General features: G+C 40.4%; 1 protein-coding gene across 25 annotated transcripts in view; it reads left to right on the top strand.

Annotated features, from left to right (window-relative positions):
- The window catches only part of PCDH15 (protocadherin related 15), a 528749-nt gene that overhangs the window by 370704 nt on the left and 139568 nt on the right, over nucleotides 1–18477 (top strand). For all 25 annotated transcript variants that reach the window (XM_085554985.1, XM_085554984.1, XM_085554986.1 and 22 more), the window contains 3 exons: nucleotides 3522–3630; nucleotides 8246–8358; nucleotides 15665–15871. In XM_085554985.1, the coding sequence (XP_085411111.1) occupies nucleotides 3522–3630; nucleotides 8246–8358; nucleotides 15665–15871 (429 nt within the window). The remainder of the gene's footprint in view (nucleotides 1–3521; nucleotides 3631–8245; nucleotides 8359–15664; nucleotides 15872–18477) is intronic.

Here is an 18477-nt window from a genome sequence, read left to right as displayed (position 1 = left end):
CTGAGGGGGTTTAGGTCACTTCAAAGCTGCTGTATAGTAGTGCATGAAGTCACTGTGTTCTAGGAGGTGACTGAGTGAGGGTATAGGAACACAGTTTAAGTGATTTTGCCTCTTACATATTGAATTGCTCAGATTGGAAAAGACCTTCAGGTTTTACTTCCTCAAGCAGGCTGTTTTCTTTTTAATTAGTTTCCACCGTGGAGCTCTCTTTTGAGGCAGAGTATGACAGTGATGTTTTCATTGCATGTCTTTTTGAAGGGTGATGGGATCTGGCTTGCACTGATGGCTGTCGCAGCCCTTTCAGTTTTGAAGTGCTCGCACAAGTAGGAAATACCATAGGTAATAACTTTAGTCTGCTGAGCAGAGCATGTTTTGGCTACAAATTTTTCAAGTAATTATCAACAAGTTTATGTATAACTTCTGGAAGGATCTTTTAAGTGCTTTTACAAATTCATTAACATTCTTAATTATGGCGTCATCAGTGCAGTTTTGTTTTCTTGGTTCTAATTCAAGTTTAAGTGAAAAAGGCGCTTGCGTTATCCACTGATTATTAAAATAATATGAAAATACCCTTAGCTCCGCTTCAAGAGAGGCATCAATCTACTTAATTCAAAACCCCTTCAAATTATCCCCAAACATTTGAAGTGATTGTGATTGGTCTTGTTGCATCATATCTTCTGCTTCTTGAGCGTCCCATTCAGAGAGTGTGCAGTACTTGGAAAACCAAATTACATGTTGCATGGTAGAAACAGGTGGTGGATTTCATCTTTCATCCTTTGTTTTCTTATATGTCTCGTTTCTATTCTATCATTTGCTTTGGTTTGGAATAGTTAGTGTCATGGCGGCAGCATGGGATAAATTGCCCAGTGTTCAAGTAAAATCTGCTATATTTGAAACGTGTTTTTTTATAATTGCTAATCTTGGGCTTCTCCTTGAATTGGAAAGTAAAGCAAAGCCCATGTCCTTGCTGTCTGAGTTACAGTTCCACTCAGCATTGCTATATTGCTGCAGCCTAGTTTCAGTGGTCAGGTGCAGCTGACGGCTCATTTTTGGCAGGGTTAGACAGCTCACTGCCTCTCCAGCCAAACACTTCTGCGTGACCTGCAATACTGTAATTGTGGCTTTAACACACAGCTTGTCTTAGAGAATGAAATAGGATTTGTTGCAGGTGTGTCTATAATCTCCATTTTTCTGTGGCTGCTTCAGCTGATTTGTATGTTCAAAATAACTTTTATGCCTTCAACAATTCTGCATAATCTTGTCTCTCAGCATGTAACTTCTGTGCAGTTCTAAACCATGTTAAAAATTCAAACACATGACAAATAGATCATCTTCTCTCTGTCTTTATGCCTATTTTGAGCCAGTCTTTCTCATTACACTTTTAAGAGTTAATTTTTTAAAGAGTCAAAAGTGGAAACAAAAGACCTCTTTTGAAGCTGAGAACTGTGGGAAAAGCCATAAGTAATGGGTGTCCAATCTTCTAGCTTACCTAGGCCTCAGTGAGTGACAAGGATTAGTTTTGGGTCGCAGATATTTAGGTCATTCCAAAAGTAATGCCTCCCATTTATTTTCATGGAATCTGTGATGGATACTGACAGCGCAGTAATTCTGTATGATAGAGCAAATTCTCAGTTATAGAACATTGGCTTTTTTGAAACAAATTCACCACCATTAGCTGTGCATTTTCATCAACGATGTAGAACAGCCTGCATGCTGTGGTGACCCATGGTCACTGTCACCACTGCTGAAGTGCCCTACCCACAGCCCAGCTTGCAGCAAGCATTGATGAATGTCAATGGGTGCTACTATCTCTGCATGGAGGAAATCAGTGGTGCACCTTTGTTTCATACCCACTCCCATGTCAGACTGTCACGTGGCAACAAATGCAATGGGATGTTGGTGGGAAGGTACAGCCTCTACTGCCATACCTCCAGCATCCGCCTCTTACATTGTGGGCCAACACTGTAAAACAGGAGGCACTACTTTTGTATCAACCCTCATAAAATATATCAGATAGTTAATGTATGTAAGTAACACAACTTATTCAAACTTCTAATATTTTTATTAAAATGTTAAAAAATGAGCAGCAAAAACATAGAGCTAGTGGGATATTTGACCTTGTTGTTGTGAAACTAATGTGTCAGTCTGAATCAGTGGACCTCAAAGATGCCCTTCTCTGGACATGTTCCTGGGCCTCAATGTTTGTCTTGTAGTGAGGGACCCACAAATGAACACAGCACTCAAGGCACAGCCTCACTAGAGCTTAGTGCAGGGAGACAACCATCTTCATGATTCTGCTGTCTTCACTGTGTCTGATAAAACCAGGATACCATTGGTCCTTGCTGTGGTTGCACTCAATCCCCTCATCCAAGTCATTGATGATGATATTAAGCAGAACAGGCTCCAGTGTTGGTCCCTGGGAAACACCTCTTGTGACAAGTTGCCAGCTGGATTCAACTCCATTCACCACCACACTCCAGGCTATCTAGCCAGTTCTTTATCCAGAAAAGAGTGTACCTGTCCAAGCCAACTCAACTTTTTTTTTTTTACCTCAGTCTTCTCTGACAATTGTTAGCCACACAGCCCTCGAATATTTGGTTCATAGGAGGGGGTTGGGGAAGCAACGTTCCTCCTGCTGTAAGTGAAGATCATGTTCATGACTATCTGAGGAAAATGAACATCTATGAGTCTATGGGTCCAGATGAGGTGCATCCCAGAGTTCAGAGGGAATCAGCTGATGTGATATGGATTTGATTTGCCCTAACTTGAGTTGGCATTGCAGTGTTCCATCTTCGTGCCGTGGTTTCAACCTAGACAGCACACCAGTGTTTGGCTTGTTGCTGAGCAATGGGTGGGCACTCAGGGCCACCCTGGGCCACTCAGAGTGTTAAAGTCACTGCCATGACAGCTCGGGGAAGGGTGTGGGCTGCAGGTGGGCTGGGCCACATTCAGGATGCAGGTTGGATGTCCCTGACATATGTGGAGAGGTAGAAGAGAGGAGGTCTGAGCTCAGTGCTGGTAGGCAGATGCCTTGTGCCCAGAGCTGTGCAGTGATGCTGAATTTGGTAGATCAAAAGATGGAACCTATGAATAAGGTAGCAAAGTCTGGTTTTCTTGCTTTCTGTTTCCATTCCAGCATGTGAAACTATTCCACTTATTTGTAATGTTGGCAGTTATTGCAATGTGAGTTTGCTGTATTTCACTGCTGTGATAATGTCTGAAATATCTGATTCGAGAGACTGTCTGTAGAAGGATAGTTAAGCATTTGCTTGGACTTTTATGACTTAAAGCCTTTCTCTGAAAGTCTTTGTGATACAAAATGTATCAAGACAGAAGATCGCTCTCTACTTAATTTTTATTTTACTAGGACCTGTGCTGTAAGTATTCTCTTAAATACGACTACTTTTTCCTCCTACGGTTTCAGCGGATACCAATTTCAGTGGGATGTTTTTGTACTAAAGCTAAAGACCTGCCTACTGGCTTCCTAATTTGTTTGAAATCTGTCTGATTTTTCATTTCAGGCACAAGTGAACCCCATCAGTGTCACTCCACCCATACAAGCCATAGATCAAGACCGAAACATCCAGCCTCCTTCTGATCGACCGGGCATCCTCTATTCCATCCTAGTTGGTTGGTGTCTGCTACTCTTGCTATCACTCAATCGCTTTATTGTGACCAGAGAAAGATTGACTGGGAGTGTGGAAGCCTAATAAAAGTTCATTTTGTGGTTAGTGGGATGTTTGAAATCATTGCTTTACCTATTTATGTTTAATTGCTATTATTTAGCAGCTTATTTGCAATGGCTACATTAGTTATTATTATTTATTCAAATTAGGTTTGTAATTGTTTTAGCCGACGGAGCAATGCAGCAAGCAAAAGGAGAAAGACTTGCTTATGCTCACAGCTATTCTTCAGTGCATTTTTTCATGCAGAGGTGCAGTAAGAGATGCTAGAGAAAAGCGGCTAGAGCAGGATGCTCCCATAAGTCTTTTGACACAGAGCAGCTTAAAGGATCTTACTGCATCCAACATGAGTTTTGCTGCCTGTGTGGCAGCAGCAGACTAGAAAGAGTTCAGAGATAGATACTTCACTGGAGGATGTTTGGCATTCTACTGTTTACTTCTGTTATTTTCTTCTGTTCAGAATTTGTTTCCAGTTGTTTAGCTTGTATGATTTGATAATAGAAAGGCCTAAGGCAGTTGTTTGCAGTTCCAGTCCTCCACCTGCCCCATTCTTTGCACAGCAGAGAACATAATAGTTTTGGTACCATGCAACTAGCATGGGAATTGGGAAACAGTTTGGTTTGTATAAAAGCATTTTTTTTCATTTGCTGCATTAAACTGCAGCTACGTGGATTTCTTGCTATCGAAGTATGTGTTTTAATAAGGACTTTGCAAAGTTTTTCCTTGTCAGTCAGAAAAAAAAAATAGGTTTTTACGTACTCTTTCTGTTGTGAAAGGGTGAAAACTAAGTTTGATGATTCGGTGTGTTTGGCATTTCCAGATCTTAAGAGAGAACAAAAGCATGGCTGCCATACCAAGATAGAGCTGGCCACTGCTTAAGGTTATAGGAAACTGTTAACGTTGGAGTTCAGCATGACTATGAATAGCAACACGTTTCTAGGTAGTTTTGATATGTTGGTCTTTTTTCTTCTAAAATGAGCTGCTCCCGGAGAGCTGCCCATGTGTTTTTCTTCTCAGCACTAATCCCAGGGTTCCTGTTGCTTCAAGCTGGCAATGTTCTTTGGTTCCTAGACTCTGGGGATGATCCACGGTGGGAATATTCCCACTCACTCCACCTCCTTTTCCTGCTGGCTCTTTAAGTCCTAAATCCTGTAGCCCTGCACAAGATTTTCAGGTGCCAGGAGATCCCTGGCAAAGTCAGTTGTACATCTCAGAGCTGGATCATGCAGCCACTTGGGACCTTTTCTTCCAAACTTCCACCTTCACTGCAGTGAGCACGCAGGTCCCAAGGCCTGTGAGCTAGTGCAGGAGCGTGGCCATCCTGCTGCCAACAGGCTGATCTTGAAGCTTTTCCAGTGCTTTACTCCCAGCACAAAGGCAAGAGAAGTATCAGGTCTGCCTCAACACAGCAGACTTTAGGTTCCGTTTGGATACCCATTAAAGCAACTCATTTCCCTCAGGCTGTAACTGTATTCAAGTCTAGAAGTCCAAGGGCTACTTCAACTACTCCTTTTCCAGCATACTTGTTTTGTAAGGAAATTTGTACATATTTGCAGAGTAAATACATAACATACTTTCACATTTGAATTTTCTCTCAGTTCATTTCTAAGTTGAACTATTGGCAGTTATGCTCTAGGGTGGCATTTAATCCACTTGGTTGATGTTCTAAAGGTAACTTGCTAAGTTCTTCAGGATTTAACTTTAAAAATAGTGTTCCACTAACCTTTGATGTTTTCAATGTTTGAATATGGCACTCTTACTTTTTTTTCCCCCCCTTTTGAGCCATAGTCTTCCAAAGTATTTCTTTTTAGATTTTAAGTCCACCTTCATCTTTGTAAGTATGTAGTGCTATTTATGTTGTAGAATTTCCTGCAGAAAATTTTAAGTAGCTTCACAAGAAATGGGCCTTGCAGGTATTTCTTACTATATGGATTTTCCCTTGCTTTAGATCTAAGTATTTTTCTTGGTGTATATATATATATATATGTATATTTAAACACTTAGAGGTCTGAGCTGTGCGCACAGAATGAGAAACTAAGCTACTTACTGAATATGAGATTGGTATGGAATTCTGTTTGATTCTTCTATGTTCTAAGTTGGTGGTTCTTTTCCACTGCTTTCTTTCTCCTCTTGTACTCCTGTACAAGTCAAGTCTCACTGTGTTCTTTAGGCACTACGTGTTAGTTATGAAGTCTGTGCATCTTTCGCAGCATATTAAGGATATGCTGTCAAGAAGTCTTTCTATTAACAAAACCCTGCATCCCTGCAGCGAGACCTTGCTTCCACATGATGTGGCCTATCAAGTTTGTCGTTACTTGCTGATAAAGATCTCTGGCTGTCATGCTTTTGAGATAACTGGTCTTTAAAGTGTTCAGATAAATGCATCAGAGCTGCTTGCAACAAACGCAGAGGTTGCAAGTGAACCTCTCCTGTTTGGAGAACAGCAGCTTCCCCAGAAAAGGAGTTAAGAGACTTTCTTCATGAGGTAAATGCTGTGGAAGTCTTGTTACATTGAGGTGAGCATAACACCAATGAAGACAGCAGTAACTTGAGGGTAAAGCACTTAGGAAATGAAGAAACAGTCCAGTCCCATTATTTTCTGCATGCCTTTTCATCCTAACCTGAGTGCAGCCCTCTCAGAGGTTGTATCGTGATGTCTGAATGTATTTGTTCAAGTAGTTAGGAGCTGATACTAATAAAATAATAGAAAAGCAGGTCTTAATAATCTCGAAGGATCACCCTAAGATAGAGAGCTAGTTACAACCAGGTGCTGCTGGGATCATTGTCTTCTGTTTAAAGTATTGCCTAATGGACATGATGAAAAGAAGTACTTCAGATAGAGAACTGAACTGGAGCTGCAGTGTAGTAGTTCACCTCTTAACGCTTGATCTCTTGGAAACCTCATGTTTGCATTTTTGTTTTTCATGCATAATTTTTTCCCCTCTTTTTAGGGTTTAATGGCCCTGCCTGTAGCAGGGGGGTTGGAGCTTGATGGTCTTGAAGGTCCCTTCCAACCCAAGCCATTCTGTGATCCTAGATTTGTTGTTGTTCCTGCTACTACTCTCCAGATTGGTATTGATATATACACAGAATTCACAGAATATCTGTGGGATGTGTGAGCCTGTGTATATATAAGATTCTATGAGATACATGTGTAGGATTCTGTGATGTCTCCCTATATGTGATTCTATGATATGTATGCCCACACTTCATATAACAAATGGATATCATATGTTGATGTGCGAATTAAATTACCGCACATGAATGTGGTCAGTAATCTGTCTCCAGGGAAAGCTTCAGTCTTCCTAAAAGCAGTTTCTAATCATTCTACTTCAAAAGTGAACAATAATAGCATCATTTATCAGTGAAGTGATCTTTATGTTTAATGTTATAGCCTGTTAGACTGTGCTGGGGGTGTGGTACGACAGTATTTGTCTTGCTTTCAGGACTGCTTTAAAATACAATGACCCATGAGCTTAGGGGTCTTACTGAGGCATCTGTACTACAGTGTTGCTTTTGGAACCCTGCTCTCTTGAGATCTAGGCTCTCACATCCTCTCAGTTAAGAGTCAGGCCAGCTGAGGGGAAAGCTTGGCTGTTAAAGCCAAATGAAGTGGGACATTGCACATGACTACAGTAGGTGGATGAAGTTTGCCAATAGACAAGCAAGGACAGAACAGACCTCAGTCTTTTAGGAAAAATATGCTTTACTATCAGGTAGCAAAGAGGCTGTTGCTGAGCTGTATCTGACATTTTTATGGCTTCATCCACCTCTGGCAATTAATACCCCAACATTGCTAACTTTTGCTGTGCTTCCTTTGAGACACTTGTGGCTAAAATTGTCACAGTTGATTCTTACATCCTTCCATATCTTTGGCAGCCATTTAGGTTCAGCATGGTATGGTGAGAAGGTATCTATGCAGTTTGGGGCTGGGTCACGAACAGCCCCAGCCTTGGCACAGCTCTTGCTGGATCTCGAAAGGTCCAGAAGTTAATTGGGCTCTGATTGCTTCTGTTTTAACTGGTATGGAGAGTATCCTGGAAACTGAACCACCAGGGCACCATTTGCTGACAATGAATGGAACCTCTTACACATGGATGAGGTCTCATTTGTTCTCAAATAGTAGCACGGCTGTCTTGGGTCTATTGGTAACATCCTTCTGTTGTGTTTAGTGAAGGTGCATTTCAGGAGTGTGGCAGGTGGAAAAGGATTTGCAGCACAGGCTCATTGCTCTGTATGTCCTTTTAGCTGATTGCATGTTTACGTGTCTCCTGAGACCTGAAAAGCAGAATTGTCTCTGACTGAGAGTGTTGTATCTGGGGTCCTGCTGTTACTAACTGCTGGGGCATCACTGTTGGCAAGAACCTTGGCGACTAAAGAAATGGTGCTATGATTGAAGGCATACTGTTTGTAGGGCTGTGAAACCACGTGTACAAATTAGGCAATGTTGTACTCTTACAATAACGAGGTTGGATTTTGTTCCTGTGGTGACTAACGAGTAAAATATATTGTTTAGCTGTGTATTTCATCTTGGCTGAGATCTCGCTCTTGTTTTTTGGCAGGTACTCCTGAGGATTATCCACAGTATTTCCATATGAACCTCACGACAGCTGAACTCACTCTCCTGAAGCCAATAAACAGGGATTTGCACCAGAAGTTTGACTTGGTTATTAAGGTAATTTTAACTGCATTTTTTAGTTCCACATACTTTTGAGAAATTCCTAGTGACAAAAAGAGAAAATGGAAGAGAGTCCTGCTTTTCTTTCTTGAATTTTTCTTTTTTGAAGCTGTCATCAATGGACATTGTTATAGGGGAGAAGGCTGTGAAGCTCTTTTGGAAAGGGATTGAGTCATGTTAGAATTGTTGCATTTAACTTTACACTGATGCAGTATGAGCCAAGTATTACTTGTATGTTGGCTCTTTATTAAATCAGAAGTCTCGAGAATGTGTTAGTTTTATATTTCATGTATTCATCTGAAGAATCTTACAGATACAGATAATTCTCTGAGTACTGAGCATGGGAACACCTCCATGCTCTGATGAGATGTGAGAAGTTGGGCTCCTCTGTCTTTTGTACATATTACTCTTCTAGTTTTCACCGTCTGGCTTGCAAAATGAGCGGGTGGCTGGAGACCAGGTCTGCTTACACAGTCCATGAAATACTAATAAATTGCAAAGCTGCACTACAGAGGAATTTGCCACACCTGTAAGGGGTCTTAATTTGATGCATGTCTTCGTGATGAGAGGTCATTTATTTCCTAGGGACTTGTATGGCTTTCAGAGCGGACTGGTTGCAAGATAGTATGGTCCATGTTTTTTAAAGGGAAGTGGGGAATAAGTTCCCAGCCTCAAGTAGCGTTTGTAGCCTGACTTTTTAAAAGGCTTTTCCTTGGAACTGAAGATTTTGTAGCTTTTGGGGAACAGGCCATTATGAAAGGGAATTGCTTTATGACAGCCACATGGGGTTTTTTTTTGGTGCCTTCTAAACATAGTCTGTAGCTGAAGTACTTTTCAACACTGTGTGGCAGCTGTGCAGAGTATCTTGAAGAATATCTCTACTGAATGTTTTCCAGATCATACATACCTGCCTCAAAAATCCGTTTTCTCCAGATGGCATTTCAGTCAGACTGTCATTAACCCCATTGCAGATAATGCCATAGAAACAATTCTGTAGTGAGATTGTGTTTCCTTGCTGTTTCAGCAGTAGCAGAAGGTCAATGCAAGATGTCAGAGCTGAACAGACTTAGAATTTCCAACGCTACAGGGAAATTGGTTTGGGGTCCTATTCTGCAAGGAGTGATGTTGAACTTCGCAACAGCTATATTTCCTCTGTGTGCTTGCCAGGCTTGAATCTCTGAGTGGAGTGTGATTTCCAAGTTTTAGAAGGCTTTCTTTTTTTTCCTACCCAGTTGGAGGTGGGGACAGGAGGTTTGTGTAAGGAAGTCATTCTTGCTTGGGGTATGCATGTAGAGACTGAGCCCCACTATCAGCCAGACCAAATTCCATCTTAGATATGTGGGGAGGCTGCTGCAGGTCAGTGCATTGTATGAGAAGGGCTGGGCGTTAAGCAGTGATCTCAAGACTAAGCAGAGGATGTGGGCACTCTGAAGGCAGGGCGTGCATGTATGCCGTGTTTTGCTCTAGTTTTGTCAGAGTAGAGTTGAAAGCAGAGAGAGATGCTTAGAGGATGCTTCTCTCACTAGGAGATGCAGAGGGCAAGGGAGTGGTCAGTTTGAAAGGATAAGTCACCAAGGACAGCACTGGGCTTAGAACCCTCCTTAAGAACCTGGGGAATAATCTCTAAGGGTGAAATAACAATGTTTATTATGAATTTGAGCTACTACACAGCAGTAGAAATGTGGAGATTGGCAGGCATCTCTGGAGACTGACCATTGCAATGTGAACGGGGCTCTGCACCTGCCAGGCTGGAGATGCTACAACCTCAGGGCAACCTGGCCCAATATTTGAGTCTCTTGTGCTTAAGTGCAAGAATCCATATGTCAATTTTTGCACAGAAGTGACCTCCAGGTGCCTCACCAGTGCTGAGCAGCATGCAGCCCTGCTGGCAGCACTTCTCTTAACGCAGCACAGCTTTTCTGATGGCATGTTGTTCAGTTCATCCAGCAGGACCCCTAGGTACTGCTCTGTGAAGCTGCTTTCTGGCTGGCTGTCTCCTAACAAGTACTGGAGGTGTTCGTCCCCAAGTGCAGAACTTGGCATTTCCGTTTTGTTGGATATGGTAACATTCCCATCTGCTCTTTTCTTCAGCCTGCCAAGATGCTCCTGTGGTCTTTGTGTGAGAAGAAATAAACGGGTGATAAAATGACTGATAAAATTCTGCATAGCTAAAAATAGGGTGAAACAAGGCAGAAAAGATCCTTTTGCACAAAGTGATGGAATCTGGCTTGGCTTGGGAATGAGATATTGGTGCTGTAACTGATAACTGGGAAAGAAGGTCAGCTCAGTGATCTGTGGCTGTCAAGAAAAAGCAAATTGGGTACTAGAAATTATTAGGAAAAATAGAGAACAGAGCAAGGGAGACTCAGTAGGTCCAGGCTGTGTCTGTATCTTGGCCACAGTGCACAGCTGTGGTCTCTGTCACTAAAAGGATAGGACAGAACTAAAGGAGCTTCAAATTAGAAGGAGAAACACATGGAATATGATGTAATTCTGAGAGTGAAGAGGAATAAGTAGCTCATTTCTGCAATGCAAGAATTGTCGAATGATATGAGCAGGTTGCAAGTTGGAAACAGAAGGAAGTTGTTCATTTGATGTAGTTTGCAAGCAGAGTGCTTTTGTGAATTAAGTTTTGAAAGGCTTTTTTTTTTTTTGTCACTTCAGGAATTTCTGATGTTGCAGCATTTGATAGTTTTTGTAATAATATCAGCTTCCAATTCTTTTCATCCTATATTGATCTCTTGGCACCAAATATTTGCTGACTTTTAGTCATTACAGTGTTTAAGGTAGCTGTTGTTGTCCCTCTCTTCCACTGTGTCTCTGAATGTGCTTAAAAACCACTTGGATGTGGTGCTCAGGGACATGATTTGGCAGTGGGTTTTTAGGATAATATGGTTAGGTTACAGTTGGACTTGATGATCTTGAAAGTCTTTTTCAACCTGAGCAGTTCTATGGTTCTATCATGAAAAATCTATTTTCCTGCACTTTAGAGGTTGTGTGCTTATTATTCTTTGTTTTTCCTACATTGTACAATGGTGGCTAATAGGAATTTCAGCAGGAAGGATAAAGCCCTCTTTGTTTTGTTTAATCAGTGTGACTGTAGTTAAATTATACACGTGATTATGAAGATGTAGCAGTCTGAACTACGTGTAAGGGCTGCAACACATGACAGCTTCAAAGACCAGAAACAAAAACCCTTTGTAGTATCTGCTGTTGAAGAGGTGTCTAGAAAGTATCATGTATGTTTAAAAAAGAGTCTTCCTAAATATCAGTGATGTTGGCTGTTTTCTCTCAAGCTTCTCTTGAGTGCAAAGTGGAATATAAAATATAGCCCACGTGACAAGTAGGATCTTCCAAAAATGCATTGCCCTTGATCTGGAACTGCTTTGTTTTTGTCTCTCTTTTGAAATGCAGCTGAAGATATTTTCTTCTGCCATTCTCACACTACATTAGAGATGTATCAGCTATAATGGGAAACAGGGTGATTGCTCTGCCTCAAAATAGATCACGAGCTGAACAAATGAGAGTGTTTTTGTACTCTCAGCGACAGATTAGAAAAAGAATGGAAGAAATGGTTTTTCATTAAAGAGTTGGTCAGTCCGCTCCCTGACAGCGATGAAATCTACAGAGTCATTAGTTTGGCTGAACTGCTGTGCATCTCCTGTAGGTATTAAGTACAATAACCGTGTTTTAAATTGGCTTTTCAAAAGTTCATCCCTTAGGTGAACTCAGTATTCAGATACTTCTGGTGACTTACCGCTGTAACACAAGTGTACCAAGTCCAAGCAATCTGGAAATTTCTGTTCTCTTTGAGGTGCTCTTTTTATGTCTTGTATGTAATACAGTGAAAAGAGTTGTGGGAATGAAAAGCTGATTGCAGTGGTGGTTTTTGTGAATAGCATAGGGGTAGGAAAATGTTCCTTAAAGCCTTTCTGAGACATTAATAATTGAGAAGCCAGCCCTTCCCCAAAGTTAACACCCACATGGTGAAGTTACCCTTTTAGCAGCATCTCAGCACGGTGTGTTTGCCTGCATTTAGAGCATTAATTCACAGATAGATATTAGACAAGACCAGTGACTGTAAGTTAAGCTTGACCACAAACTAAATGTCATCATACACAAAGCAACAGAAAGATTAAAATCCATAAATGGTAACTCTGTAATGTGTTTCATTAGCAGAAGTAGCTGTTCTTTCTGCTGTAAACAGGATTTCGTCGATGGTTGCTGTTTCAAATTCCATCCATCCATCACTTATAATTTTGTAGTTGCCGTTTTCTGGCATTTTCTTTAAATTAAGGGAAGAATAAAGTTTTATTTAGTGGAAAGGTGGTCAGCTGGAAGTGTTACTGCTCACTTAAAGTGTTGTATTCTGGCGGTGAAGTCTCTTATCCTTGACACATGAAATAAAAAGCGTATTTTGGGATTTTTAAAGTGCGCTGTCTAGACACATTATGTGCCAATATCATTTCACTGCCGCATGACAAGCTTCACTGACAGTAAAGTCAAATTTCTTCTGTGTTCTAAAGATATTTGGTGCTGCTTGTCCTTAAGCCAATTTTTAATCCATTTCAGTAGCCCGTTCCTCGTGCTGTACTTTCTGACCTTGTATGTTAATCCAGTGTGTGATATGTGGTCCTTACCCTAAATCTAGATAAATTACGTCCCAAGATTCACCTTTATTTCCTGATTTGGTCATGCACTTTAAAAATACAAATTAAAATGAAGCTTTTCAGACCCGACCTTCCTTCTGTGAACTTGTGCTGACTGCTCTTTTTCAGTTATATTGGTTTAAATACTTTATAATGTTTCCGTCTTCTTTGCAGCTGGGAGTCAAGTTTAAGTTTGAACATCTGAAGTTCCTGGGCTCTTCCCTTGTTCTTGTGTTAAACAGGAAATGGGCTGCCCACTTTTCTCCAGGTGTCATTACTGCTGAATGAGGAAAAAAAGCAGACATAGTGTTACTATATGCAGTTATTTGCACGTAAGCCATGAATTTTGCATGCTTTCTTTCTTTTAAATGATCTGATAGAGGGTAAAAGTTTGAAGTTGTGTTTATCGTCTGAGTAAGTTTTAAATCTGCTCTTGGATATGGTGGCAAAAAATGAGTCCAAATACATTATTTTAAATTATTCATGCATCTCCCATGCCATGTCCTGCAGAAAAAAGAAACGCAATGATTTGATCACAGTTTTGAAGATGCAGTATCCAGAAGCTAACCTGGTTGGTGCAGATATAACAGGCTTAGGCTGGAAAAGCATAAGGAAAACACGCTGTCTGAGTGTTCTGTTGGATAAAAATATTGAATCGTTCAGGCAATTCAAGAAGATTGTGATAGTAAAAATCAAATGACTTGGGGACTCAAGTGCAGGTAGAAAAGCGTTGTAAAAAGAAGGAAAAGACTGGTGGCTCTAATTGTAGCAAAGCTTTTCTTCACCCAGAACATGATAAAATTGTTTTTAGAGAACAGATTGGTCCTAAGAGTGGTAGGGCTGGTAACTGATGTTGGGTATTTGCTGACCCCAGCATTATGGCAGTCAGAGCTCACAAAGTGCAACAGAGTTCTCATTTAAAGAATTCTGATCTGGATTGGCGTACGCTCTTATGAACGTCCTTGGGTGCTGAGCAAGTGGGCACAGCCTGGGACTGAACAGCTGTGGTAGCACTTCGTTGCCTCCGTGCTACCACTGTTCTTGTAGGTAGAGTTTGAATGTCTGATGGAAGGAATGATTTTTGTGTTCCAGTAGATTCAGGGAGTCTATTGCATTGCTTTCATTTCCCCTTTCTTTCAGAGAATTGCTTTGTCCAGTGCTTCAAATAAGTGAAGTTGATGGTGTTTCTGTATAAAACATAATATGTAATAAATATATAATATATAACAAATGTAGCTACACATTTTTTATTTGAGAGTTATTTATATGGACAAGGCTATGTTTGTTCTTTTTCTTCTCTATTAATGCCTCCTTATGATGGTATATCAGCAATCTAAGGCATCTTCACTGCAGAAATGCAAGCCCATTTGTTCATATAATATCGACCTTTGGTTGGTTTGAACGGTGAGTCATTTTGTCAGTGAAGCGTGTTCTTTTGGGAAAGAACATGGCTCTTCTGATGCTGTGTTAGTGGTCACCTCTACTTGGACCATCTGAAGTACATATGAAGAGCAGTATGTCACCTCATGCATCCTGATTACTCAAACTTTGATGTACCAGTGTATTAACAAGCAGAACTTGCAATTTCTTCAATAAGTTTTTTGTTTCATTAGCTAAATATAACCCTGTCAGAAAAGATTCATTAATTTCAGGTCGTAGTGCCTAGTTATGCATGACCCACTTGCCAGATCTCACCTTGAGAGTAAGAAAATAGCCACGTACTAGCAGAGAGGTTGGGGGTTGCTTTAAATCTCTAACAGTCTCGTCGTTACTCATCTCTGTCAGGAAGAAAATACGTTCTTCCTAAGAACCGAGTCTTCTGAATGAGTTTCTTATGAATTACTGAGCAAAATAACAATTTTGATATTTACACTTTGTTTTTTGGTTGTTTTTTTTTTTCATTTCAATTTGCAATGTTCATCAACAGTGTGTTTTTTCTCTGTTATTCGTACTATTTCAACTATAATTTCTCTGTAAACAAAGCAGAGCTCTATGAGATGAACATTCAAAAGTGAAAGAAACACAACTGTGAGACTGACAGTACTCTGCTGTTGTGTTTTTGCAGAGTTGTGAGCAGTGCTGTAATTAAAATTGGCTTGCCTTTTATAAATTAAAGAACATATCCCTTGTCTCCTGCCTTCCATGCTTTTGTTTGCTGTAATTGATCGTAGGTAATTACTAATAAAAGAAGAGCAAATCCATCCATACATACATAGTGGATTAGCATGCTGGAAGGAGAAAATAGTGCTTTTGTCTGTAGGAAGTTTGAAAATAAGAATTGATCAAGTGAAACTATCAATGACTAACACTTTGGAGGGGAGGCATGGCTGTTGGAAGGTGGTGAGTATTAATAAAAAGGTGTGATCTTGCTTGACATTTAAAATACCATTTTAATTACCATTACAACTTAATACCTTTACAAAGATGGGTGCATGAGGAGGATAAAGTGTCATACCCAGGAATCTACAGTACTCTATGTTCACATCTACTGTCATCATCTTCTGGTTTTACTCTCTTGCTGATGTAGGTGCAAGTTACGTCATGCAGAGTCAGCAATTTCCAGTTTTCTTTCTTCCTTTCTGGATTTTCCCAAACTCTTGATACTGAAAAGATTACATGCATGTTTGACAGATGAACCTTCTGTTATTTTTTAGGCTGAACAAGACAATGGCCATCCTCTTCCTGCCTTTGCCAATTTGCATATTGAAGTCCTCGATGAGAACAATCAGAAGCCTTACTTTACAAAATCTACATACGAGGGCTTTATCCTTGAATCTTCCCCAGTGGGAACAACCATCTCAGATAGCCGGAATCTGACCTCTCCATTACAAATCACGGTGTTGGACAACGATGTTGAGGAGGTACGTCTCTCTATACAGAAACTTCTAGTCTGAAATAAAGACTTAAATATTCTCATACTAGTGTTTCCTGGGTTATTTTTTTTCCATGTTTTTATCAAAAGCTTAAAAGTTTAAAAAAAGATGAGTTTATTTTCATTGAGTTCAGGTGGGTTTTAAAGCGACCTGTGTGAACGTTATGGAGCAAACACATTGGCAGCCAGCAACAGGCCTTGCTGATGACTGCTGTGAAGTACTCTTCTTCAGCATTGCTTTGTTAAAGTCAGGGGTTGTTTGACCAAAGTAACAAGAGCTTGGAGGTTGCTTCAGGGAGAAATAAGTAAGGTGCGAGTAAGAGGTACATGTTTATTTTCATAGGACACAGTGTGGTTTGTACTTGTGTAATTTGTGAAGCTCAGTTTCTCTGAATGCAACAACAACAAAAAACATAAGAATTAGTGTCCATGGCTAAGTCCTTTGGGAGCTGCTAATAAGGGAGCTTCTCTTAGGACTGTGATTCGCGTGTGCATTAAAAATGATGGGGATATTTTTAGCATTGTTTTGCCTAAAAAATTACTGTTTTGTCTTATCCATACCATATTGAAAATAGTAGTAAAACCCTTGGTTTTGCCTTGGTTTGGAGACAGTTCTGGTTGTTTCCACAGAGGGATTTTTGTGAGCTGGACTTGAGAACCACACACTCCCTTGAGAACCGCTCACCACGCTCTGGTTAAGAACCTTTTGCTTGTGTCCATAAGTTGAGGACAAACTGGTTCATTTATATGACTCAGAATGCAGTACAGCCAAAAGTATCCCAGCTTGACGTATTTGTTTATTACTGAGAAAAGTTCAGATTTCAGTTTTGCATGATGAATAACTGCCAGGGCTTTCTGGACTACGAAATGATGTGACACAAAGTGCTAATGCAGCCTCCCGCTGCGTGATGGACAATTGGGACAATCTGCAAAAGGTATTGCTTAATAGATGCTCGTTTCTGCTCTTGTGTGTTGATTCATTGCAAGTACATTAATGTATTAAAATATTTCACATGAAACTTGAATTTCAAATGAAATTTAAGAGGGAGCATTCAAGCATCTGTGTTTCTCCATAGCAGTGAAATTGCCTGGAAAGGCTTCAACATTTGCAGCCTGAATCATAGTTACTGCTTTGTGATGGATTTCCCTCAAATTCCCTGTATTTGTGGCAGGGGAAGAGAATCATAGAATTACCCAGGTTGGAAAAGACCTCGAAGATCATCAAGTCCAACCACAAAAAGAGTTGCTCTGTCTCATCAGCCCATACTGTAAATTGATGCACTTAATAAACATGGATTTCTGATAAGTTGACATAAGTCATCTATGTGCTTGTGCAAGTTATTTTCCAATAGTGGCACTGACCAAATATAATGTATTCAGTCTTCTAATTGGCAAATCAGTTGAGATTATATTTCTTATTAGAGTAACTCCCTGCCCTCAGATCAGTGTACAAAGAAAGTGGTCATCTTAACTATATATATTAGGCAAATACAACTCAGATTCTAAATGGAAGCCTGCTGGGAATTATAATGCAGTCTTGCTATAAACCTTCCAAAAATTAATTCACAGATGTGACGTTTCAAACAGACCTTTAACTAGAACGGCGCTGCCAAGGGCTGATATAATTAAGTAGTCTGTTTAAATGGCATAAATTAAATTAAGCTACACGAGTACCTTAAAACCAAAGTAAACTGAAGGTGAGAGGAGGAATTACAAATGGAATGGGCTGACTGATGTTTACAGAGGGCTTCTTAAGACACTTGCTTCCTCACTGTGGCATTGGTAGGAGAAAACTAATTTCTGGTACTTCCTTTTAAAAGTCTGGGGAGGAGATGCCGTACAGAAGCTGCCTTACTGCCTTGTGTGCTGAGTCTTGTAGAATCTCATAGAGGCACACACACACAAAAATAACACTAGAAGACAGGATTTAATTTCAAATTCAAAAGTAACTAATCAGCATTCACATTTATTACTGCTACTTGACTGGCAGGGTGTTTACTGTTACCAGATACACAGTGTCTTGATGAATAAACTTGAGGAGTAAGGTAATTTGTGCGTTGCTCATTAGAACACAAAGCAGTGGCATCTTTATAAAGTGTACCAACATGTGTTCAGAGGCATTAACGTGTGCTGGCACGCATTCATAAAGCATCTGATGCTTCTGCAGGTCCTGCAGCAGGGGACCAATGCAACACTTAGGGTAGCTCTTCTCTTCCCCTCCAGATCCTCTTCTATCAGATAATTTCCTTGCCTTATTCTTTGTTGTCTGTGAAGTCGAAGTCAGACTAGGCAGGAGGTTTTCTCAGCATCCATGCTTCTAGAGAACACGTGGAAAATGTAAAGGAAAGATTATTTTACATGAAGGTGTCTCCATACCAAAACGAAAGAGACAAACAAAGAATGGGTGAATGGACAGATTTGAAACATAACTTAAAAGGTAGGTCATGGGTTTTCATGATTATATGCAGAACAATGGATTCCTACCACAAGCCAAAATACTGAGACATCTTAAACACCAAAGAGTTTTGCTCCGATTTTTGCTTGGTTGCTTGTATCTTACTTCTCTCAGAGAGTGGTCAGGCACCAGAATGGCTG

This window comes from Coturnix japonica, chromosome 8 (assembly GCF_054131305.1).
Source record: "Coturnix japonica strain WE chromosome 8, WE-NBRP24, whole genome shotgun sequence".
Lineage (NCBI taxonomy): Eukaryota > Metazoa > Chordata > Aves > Galliformes > Phasianidae > Coturnix > Coturnix japonica.
Note: the sequence above shows the minus strand (reverse complement) of the source record. Positions and strands in the feature narration are given on the sequence as shown.